The following is a 10,286-nucleotide window of genomic DNA, read 5'->3' as shown; positions in this document are numbered from 1 at the left end:
ATTATCTGTTCTAAGTCGCTTAACATGTTTTCATGTTTGCTTCTCAATCAAAACTTTTCATTATTTGAAATTTAAGAAAACATCACTTTTATTTTTCAGGAAATAAACCCAAACTTTTCTTGAAAAATCATCAATGAAAGTTAATATATACCTGTCACCACCTTTTGATGGGGTACGTGAATGACCCTAAAGATCTGAATGAATGTAATCCAAAGTACCTTTTGTTCTATGAATCGCTGGAGATTTAAAGCTAACTCTTTTCTACTTTCCGAACACACAATGTTCATAGAACTCCATATTTCTGGTACTTTGGCCACATAAGAGACCTCTTTTGGTGAGGATGGAAAGACTTGTTTCACTCATATGTCCCAATCGCATATGCCACAATTTGATAATGTCAGAATCTGATTTATCTGATATTGAAACTGCAGCAGCACCTATAACAGTAGATCCCAATAGAGTATACAACGTACCAGATCTGCGTGCTTTCATGATCACAAGAGCACCATGAGAAACTTTCAGAACTCTACATTCACATGTGTACTTGCACCCAAGAGATTCTAGAGTGCCCAAAGAGATAATATTTTTTTCAAGTCATGATCATGTCTAACATCAGTGAGAGTTCTCACCAGACCATCGTGCATTTTGATTCGGACTGTACCTTTTTCAATAACTTTGCAGACAGCATTGTTGCCCCTCAAGACAACTCCACCTCCAATAGATTCATATGTGGTAAATAAATCTCAATTGGGACACATATGATAAGAACAACCCGAATCTAAAATCCACTCATTGTTAGATTTGAAACTATTATTAGTTGCTAAAAAAATAATTCCCTCGGTCTCATCAGCATCTACACTTGCTTCGGTAGTGTCAGTATTTTTGTGCTCATTTTTTTTTTTTTTTGTATGCTTTTCTTTATTTTTCAATTTAAAGCATTCATAAATAATGTGACCTTTCTTATGACAATATTTGCACATGACATTTCTGTATCTGGATTTTGACCTTTATTTAGATCTCACTACTTAAATCTTTCTTATTGGATCTACCTCTTATGAATAAGCCTTCCCTTTGGTTCCCACCAGTTTTTCTAGTAATATCTCTATCTATTTGTTCTTTTGATTTCAAAATAGATTTGATATCTTTATAAGAGATATTATCCTTTCCATAAAGTATAGTATCTCTTATATGCTTAAACGACAGGGGTAAGGAAACAAGCAATAACACAGCTTGATCCTCATCTTTGATTTCAGCATCTCGGTTACTTAAATCCATAAGAAGAGAATCAAAAGTATAAAGATGTGTAAGTATAGAGGTACCTCCAGCTATACGAAAAATGTAGAGTTTTTGTATTAGGTAAAAGCCTGTTTTCTATTGTTCTTTTCATATATAGGATTTTCAGCTTTTCCCATATGCCTTTGGCTGAGCTTTCTACTGCAACTTCACGCAAAACCTCATTCGAGAGATTTAAAATAATACTTGCTTTTGCCTTTTTGTCTTTGACGACAAACTCCTCGTCCGTTATTTTATCCTGCTTCTTTTCCGTTCCTTGCAGTGCCAAATCTAAGCCATCATAAATTAGGATAACTTCTATCTTAATTGCCACATTTCGAAGTTGGCACTTCAGTCAAATTTCTCAACATAAGACTTTATTAGAGTCATTTTGGCTATTTAAACTAACCTGGTTAGATCTGGCTCTGATACCAATTTGTTAGGATCGGGAAATCAAGTAGTGCGAAATTCAGCCAAACAACGTTATAATGACAATAACAAAGACAATGCAAGTTGATAACGGCAATTAAAGCAGATAAAGAAGATATCAATTTAACGTGGTTCGGTCAGAGTGACCTACGTCCACAAGCGGAGAAGAGCAAATTCACTATAGCAACAAGAGTATAAAAGAGCGTACAAAATTAAAGTAAATAGTCTAATTAATCTCAAATACCCTCGAGAGAATAACCCTAACAAGATCACTCCAAAGAAAGGGGATCACACAAGTGTTTCCCAACACTCAACTCTCTTACAAAATACTCTCAATTACTAAAGGAGGAGAAAGAAAGACAAGAGTGAAAAACTCTTGAATTGATGTGTTTACAAACGAGGAGAAGCTCCTCTATTTATAGCAAGAAATCCTTGGCCTAATAGTGGATATTATGTCATGGCAAATGTCATGAAAACTTGGTCCACAAATTTTGTTATAGTGGATATTATGTCATGGCAAATGTCATGAAGACTTGACCCCCACTTAAAAATAAGTGAAATTAATAGCCATATTACATACACCTTTATCAAACAATATTATCCTCAGATACAACGTACCCAAATAATTTCTTAAAGAAAATGGAGTGGCGTTGGCAATTATATCAATTATTATATATCATTAATTATCATGCTGGAGGTCCAAACTTAGATATGGGCACTGATCGAGGATATATAGCTTAGCACCACGTTATCTAAATTTTAGCTTAATGGATATGGGGTACTCGTCATCTTCACCTAGTCCCGATCACAATGACATGACTAGCTGGCAAAGGGGATATGCACCATAGTACTGTACCTTTGAAGTATGACGGACGGGTACAACTGAACTCATTATTTTAAATACGGAAGATAACACACGACATCTGTTAATTTGGCAACCAAATATTGAAGTGTAACAAATTTGTTGGTATTGTTGTCATTAAAGAAATTAAAAGAGAATTATTGGATCTCAGCATCAAGAGAGATAACTTCTCCTGTAAGTGCATCTTGTTTATTGAATATATCTAAGTTGACATGTAGATTAGTGCAAATAATGTGTGCATGTGCTAATAGAATTATTTACAAGGTCCTCCCCTGATTCTTGACTGAGGACAACTGAACAAAGCAATTATATGATTATCTATATATTTTTTTCGGTACTAAAAGACAACTCAGTATCACACGTTCAAATTTCGATCACCCTCGTGTTATGAAAACAGACGACCAATCAATTAAGAATCGAAGATTCGTGATTTGCTAAATCTTCAATGAAGCCCAGCAACAATGTAATAGTTTTAAAAAGTAGTTCGGTACACCAATCATATCGCATTTATACAAGCAGAAAGTCTATACCCTAATACAAGAATTAGTGGCTGCTTCAACTGCTCGAACTCGTGTCCTTTAAATCACACGAAATCAACTTTATGGTTGCTTCAAGGCTCCCCTTCAACAATTTAATATATAGTAAGACACTAAGACTTCATAATTTTTATAGGCTCCTAAGTTTTTATGGTAATATTTTTAAAAGAAAAGACCAAGTAACTATTTTTAGAATATGGAAAGAAGCATAGATTCTCTATTTTTAAAAGGAAAGACCAAACAACTATTTTAAGAATAGGGAAAGAAGCATAGATTCTCTTGAATATCCCCGATTTTTAACAAATTATATACTTCTTTTCTGTGAATGTTAGAAGACAACAATATTATTGAGCTCCGCATCAAAAGAGCAAAATGATTTATTTTATCAATAAGTCTGTTTACTGTTTGGCCTGCCATGACATCAAATGGTGTATGTTTAAGGATGTCATAGGGTGACAAGGCGACAATTTTTATCGTAACACTCGATATTTACATTATATCAAAATAATTTAACCTTAAAAGTTACAAATTAATGGGAGGACTTGATCCTCTCAGCAATCGTATCCCAATATTACGAAGCACAACAATAGGGATTGATGAATTTGGCTCTGATACCATGTGAAGAGTCTCAAGTGAATATTATTCTGAAAATGATATTGATTGTATTATTCCAGTGGAAGAGCATGGTTTGAAGATTTCTGTGTGCAAAGAAACCGGTGAATTTAAGCTCTATGAATAGTCCTTGTGCATCTATGTTGCCCCGACTTTCCAGGACATCTGCAGCACTCATGTCGGATCCTCCAAAAATCCACTGCTTTTGGAGGATCCGATACACACCCATCGGCATTTTCGAAAAGTCCGAACAACATAGTAGATCACTATCATGATGCTCTCGTATTCGCGCTATAAATCGCATAAACTTTATAAAAAGAACGAACACTTTTCAAATTAGTGAACTACAGTCATTGTTGAAGGAAAAAAAAAAACTAGAGTCACTGTTTACAGAAAAAGAAAATAGACATGTACAAAAAGAAGCCAACATGAAACTATAATAAGGACATATCAGCATGTACAAGTAAAATGGTGTAACGATAACTCAGCTTGAAGGAGTCTGTACCAAAAAAACTTATTCAGTAACACAACTCAGAGGACTGACTGAATTCATAGTTTTCTCATAAGCCCTCAGAACCAGTATGAACTACTTCTTTCGTGCTTTCTGTGTCTACCGATCCACTGCTCTTCATTGTGCTGTCGTTGGAATTCTCAACGCCAGTGCTGTCTATCAAACGGCTGCTCACTGAACGGCCATCAACTAGAGGTGAGCCAACTGATAGCGAATAGTCATCATCAGAGGAATCAGATTCCACGGAGAGATCTCTCTCTGACGCTGTTGATTCTGACTCACCTTTAGATTTTCGTGATGACTTCCGAGAAACTGCAATTTTTAGAATATTCTTCGCCCTCTCTTTGACTTTGCCCTTTTTGGCGCTACCTTGACCATTTCCCTCGTTACTCTCTGTACCATCTTCTCTAGGAGTTCTTGAAACCGAGTCATCCATTATAAACTTCACCCCGATTTCCTTTGCGTTCACTGCCTTTAGATTAGCATGCGGAGATGGAACAGGCTCTCCAAGATTTCCAGACTTCTCCTCATTTCTTTGACTTCTGTGGAAAAGGGAGCCGATCTTATGAAAACCCCTGTTGATTAGATTCGTCGAGTGCTTCTTAGTTCCATTACTTTCATCAGGCATGCATTCATCACCCCGAGTAGATCCCCCAGTTTTTGACTTAAAACTTCCCGTTGAATCAGCGTCAGAACCATGGATTTCCCCGTCAATAACTCGACTCTTTCCCTTTCTCGGTTCCCATACTTGTGGTACTTCACTGCCAGGGTGGTGTGCCCACATACCAGTCTCCTGCTGCCCTTCTATGTTAATCGGTTCATATTTATCTGCAACTTTTGACGATTGCTTATCCAAATCAGTTGATAAGGAGCCCGTTTCAGCGGTATCCATATCAACATCCATATCAACAGAATTTCTCTCCTGTTTGTGGTCCATTTTTGCTCTCTCGTATGACTTCTCTGCACCCTGAAAATCATTGAATATTCATATACATTTTCAATCATCTGTACTTTCATTAGTAAAATACGTATCCCACTTATTATTAGGCCATTTAACTTAATGGAGTTAGCCGGAAACAGAATAAATTGCAGTTAAGCATTTCCAAGTGCGAAGAGCATTGATCTCATGAGAAGTCTTGGCTTCGTGATGGTCTAATTACTTGTTCACCGCAAGTCGCAAGAAAAAAGTTTATACCTTTTCGCTGCCTTCAAGTACAGTTATGGCAAGACGTAATCTCCCCATTTTAACGTTCTGAAGAGACAACCATATATCATGCCTCTGGCCATCCCTATAATCGCAGACGTTGATGGAATAATCTCTGCCAAATAAAAATGTGTTTAGATAAATAAAGCACATACATAAGCATTTACATTTACTAAAGCACATTTTGCATAACATTCAAGAAAGAGAATACACAAAAAAAAAAGATTTTTGAAATAAAAAAGAATAGAATGTGATAGAAGCCACGTAACAATAGAAATTTTCTATTTATTAGCTAAGTTCCAGCAGTAAATATTGAAAGAGGAGAACAGACCCCAATGTATCATCTTGAGAAAAATGGTCTTTGTCACGAACTTCTACGTTAAGCATATTGTTGGGAGATTCCCATGAACAGACTGGAATCTTGAACTCCTCTTGCCACTGTGGAGCTAATGTTTTCTTCTGAGTCTTGCTCCTGAATCTATATGGTCCAAGACGCCCCTTAACGTATGGATCAGCCAATCCTGAAAATGAAGCTCCAGGTGTCAAGCATGTTCCTCTCTATTTGAGAGATAACAGTAAGACAATTTTCGACTAACCATTAAAATCTGCTGGCTTCATGTTTTCTGCTTCAAGGACTTCCAAAATAACATGAGCGATGGGCTCCTTGGCATCGACAGAAAACCAGCTTTCGTCTGAAAAGAAAACAGATAATATAGAATTAAGTAGCACAAATGGAACTTATTTAATGAAATCACTTCCCAACCAACTCTATTCCCATACATTTCCATCTAAACAAGTTCATCACAAGTAAAAAGAAAGGATGGGGGGAAGCGTAACCCTTTTAACCAAAGGGGAAAAGTACCCCATTCCCCCAAAGAAAAGGATTTAATTTGTCGATATGGACCTGATTATACTTGAGCAAAGAGCAAAGAGGAAGAGCGAGACAGACAGGCTAAAGTGACTGTTACCTGGTTGGGGCGATACAAATTTCTCCATGTCAACTACTAGCATGTTGGGCTGCAAAATTTTATGAAGACTTAGTCTAAAAGCTCTTTATGAAGGATTTCTTATGGCATAAGGAAACCACAGTGCCACTTTGTGAACTATGCACAGCATTCCAGCAAGTGAAAGAAAAAACTCAGAGCGATTTATTAATTCTCACCCAAAAATGTCTAATGTGAAACGCTTGTCACTATATAAAGAAGATCAACTTAAAAATGCTTCTATTACAAGCACGACAGAGGAATAAAGTTAAGAAGACAAAAAACCCCAAATGAGAAGGCTCCGCACCTCGACAAGTGTCTGCTCAAATGCAACAGCAAGAAGATTATCCTGAAAAGGATGACAAATAAATTTAGCGGAAGTGCAAATGCTAACCGAATTACACAGACACAGAGAGACTCATTGAACTAACCAGCCATCCAGCAACTCCAGGAAGTTCTGTTACATCAATCCCATGTGTAAAAATTGGCTTTACAGTCATCTGAAAATAAGGAGGCTCAGCAAAGCAAACCCGCATACGACCAAGAAACGGCCACTTTCTCAGGAACTTGACCCCAACCAAGACCTACATGGAAAGGTTTAGCCCCCAAAAAATTCTTATTTTGCAAAAGCTGGGAATAAAATATGGCCATCCAGCACATCAATAACAAATCATAAGATTGAGAAATAAAAATAAACTTACTAAAGCTCTAAACATTTCAACCTTGCAGTGACTAAACTATCAACAACCAGATAATTTTCTGAAATTTCCATGAGAGAATTATTTTCCGACATTATTATTAGAATTCTATATCCATGAACTCTTAGCTAATTGTTGCCCGAAAGGAAGTAGGACTTGCAAAGCACTTGCAAGTAAAATGTAGTCAGCCAAAATTGACATAACATCAGTAACACCTAGTGCAGGTCCCAAAACCGATGAATCTGAGAATGGAATTCTGAAATATAAACTGATATTACCAATCCCACCGCCCTCGCCCCCCTCTTCTCGTCAATACCAGTTACACACAATCAACTGGCAATAGTAATTTACCTTTCCTTCGACATGCATTCCCAACAGATGCAACTTTGTCACCATTCCAAAGCCCAACCTTTTCCTCAGCTTCGCAGCAAGAATCGCACTCATGTCATCAGCAGAACGAAAATTCATTCCCAGCTCCAAAACCTGCACTCCGAGTACAGAAATTTAAACTTAGCAAATAAAGAACAGATATCGCCAGAGCCAAACTGATAGCATAAAACAACTTTCTTGAGTCAAGATTACATACGAGATGATCATCCCCTGTAGATTCACGAAGAACCCTCATTTCTGTGAACATAGGTGGGCTTCTTCCTAAGTAGAGATGCTGCGCTACAATGTCCTTCTGTAGGTAAAATGAAAAGCATCTACCAAGTTATCTTGCAGAACAAATTAATCCTCATATTAAAGTTACACAAATGCTGATTATGCTACTAGGATTAACAACTGATGTATTCAACAAAGTAGCCAGCAATTAAAGCTTAAAAGGCAACTACAATCCAAAGCACTGAACAGAGGAAAAATGCAAAAACAATGGCATTTTACATATACTAACATGGTACATAAGAATCCCATATAAGAAAGTAATCTAGCCGTCAAGCAGAAGTAGAGGCGGACGCAATGTAGTTCCAATAGGTTCACCTGAACCCCGTGCTTTTTGTACGGAACATAGATATACGTGAAAAATCACTAATAGTTGAACAATTACTAAGTTCAAAGTTCTGAACCCATAATTGCAAAAGTGCAACGATTCAGCGATGAGAACATAAATACTAAATTCACTTTTAAGTAAAATGTATAATTAGTCTGAACCCTTACCACAGTCCAAGGTTTGTATTTCTGCATAAACCACGGAATGATAGGGAGGAGAATTTTCTGCGAAACGATCTCCTCCATACATACTGGCCAGATCTTTTCAAGTGCATGGTTTAACCACCTCACTGTTTCAGAATCAGAAAGCACCTGAACAAAGCCACCCAAAAAAAAGATTAAACACAAACTGAAGTATCCCGCATTCACGTAGGGTCCGGAAAAGGGTCGCACCCCAAGGGTGTGATGTAGACAGTCTACTCCAATACAAGCATTAGTGGCGGCTTCCACGGCTCGAACCCGTGACCTATATATATAGGTCACACGGAAACAACTTTACCGTTGCTCCAAGACTATGCTTCTAACACATAATAAGTATTGTCTCAAAATACCACATAGTAAGCTTGAAAAGATGCTAATCATGAGACCAAGTTAAAGATTCTGACGAAGTTTTGCATAAAGGATCATAGTGCAAAAGAAAATAAACACCGTATGGGACCCTTCAACCAAATCTAAATCTTGGCACTTTTTGCAGAAATATTAAAATTACAAAATTTCAACCCAGAAAAAGATTTCACTAGTAAAGCCAAAAAGACCATTTTGCTGAAACTTTTTGAACCTCTTGGAATATTTTCCTACTTTTGCCCACCAATATTAATAAAGTCCTATGTAATAAAAAGGAAAATTATGTCATTAATTGTGCTGCCAAATATACTTACTCGTCGTTGATTCGACTGTCTTTTTTCCTCAAATTGCACTTTCCTCTGTAATCTAGTTATATACTGCTCATGAACCTTCAAATTCCAACAACAAAAAGAGCCTAATGAATCCATATTGAAAATTAAACCAAAATAATCACATAGCAACATGAAAAAAAAGAATATTATGCATACCAGATAAAGGTAGATGAGGGAAAGGAAGTACGCCAAAGGGTGGCTATAATCGAAAGAATTAAGCAACCATAGTAGAATTAACACAATAGCCACATGATGTATCATTGTAGCCTCCGTTATACTTGTCATTTCTGAATCCTTCCAAAAAAAAAAAAAGAAACTCCTTTGTTGTTACAGTTACTGATTCAGAATGATGATAATACCCATTAACGTGAAACACATGATCCAATTTCTTTAACACCGCAAAATCTTGAAAATATCTTCACAAAAACCAACCACCAAATTATGACATCAAAGTCCCCCTTACCCTTTTTAACTGCATTAATTAATTACAGAAGTAGTTTAAACATTTATTTCGCATGTTTAACACGTAAGTATGTAGAGGGTACACGTAAGCATATTACTTTATATGTAATGTAACTGATTTTGAAAGCAGTTGAACATGTCAAACCGGGTTTAATATTCGGGTTAAGTACATTAATAAGGATTTCAGAACATGGCGAGAGACTTGGATTGCGGGTTTGCTGTGGGAATGAGAGAGTACTGGAGATCCGTGTTTTTGAAGTTTTCGGTTCTGAGTTTTTTTACTTTAATTATTATTCTTAATTCTTAAGTTTCGACTTGCAGATTTTAGCAATTTGTGGGCTCCCACGACTGTTACGTGTCCGAGAAAGAGTTAAGAGTAGTGGATACTACCATGTGAGCTCTCCGGAACCAGCTCTTTTGGACTCACGAGAAACAAATAGGTAAAAAACAAAATGTGTAATATTTTATATATAGCGCGGTGAAACCATTTTATATATAGCGCGGTTATTCACCGCGCTATACCTTAACAACACGTTTGTCCGTTAAAGTATAGCGCGGTAAATAACCGCATTATATATAAAATGTCTTGCCCCACCAATAATTCTTTTACACTTAACTGACCGACCACCGATAATTCATATGGATATAGCGCCTATTATGTATGCGCTAAATATATAGTGCCTACAATGCATGCGCTATACTTCAATTATTGTACCCCAGGCTGATTTTTTTCTTATTTAAGGAGTTCCAAAATTAGGTAAAAATTCATTCTGGATCCTTAAGGTCTTCCAAAATATTTGTTCGTTAAGTTATTTTGCATTTTGTCATAATGTC

At 36.7% G+C, this 10,286-nt stretch overlaps 1 protein-coding gene across 1 annotated transcript; it reads right to left on the bottom strand.

The window, feature by feature from the left end:
- Positions 1–4,050: 4,050 nt before the first annotated feature.
- LOC107772084 (C2 domain-containing protein At1g53590) lies at positions 4,051–9,722 on the bottom strand. Its single transcript, XM_075242147.1, has 12 exons — positions 9,147–9,722; positions 8,973–9,047; positions 8,263–8,406; positions 7,694–7,789; positions 7,459–7,590; positions 6,841–6,993; positions 6,717–6,758; positions 6,395–6,443; positions 6,023–6,118; positions 5,758–5,947; positions 5,418–5,541; positions 4,051–5,189 (listed from the first exon to the last, which is right to left on the bottom strand). Exons 1-12 carry the CDS (start codon positions 9,273–9,275, stop codon positions 4,272–4,274), a joined length of 2,148 nt encoding a protein of 715 aa, XP_075098248.1. The 5' UTR covers positions 9,276–9,722; the 3' UTR covers positions 4,051–4,271.
- Positions 9,723–10,286: the final 564 nt, after the last annotated feature.

This window comes from Nicotiana tabacum, chromosome 21, assembly GCF_000715075.1.
Source record: "Nicotiana tabacum cultivar K326 chromosome 21, ASM71507v2, whole genome shotgun sequence".
Taxonomy (NCBI): Eukaryota; Viridiplantae; Streptophyta; class Magnoliopsida; order Solanales; family Solanaceae; genus Nicotiana; species Nicotiana tabacum.
Note: the sequence above shows the minus strand (reverse complement) of the source record. Positions and strands in the feature narration are given on the sequence as shown.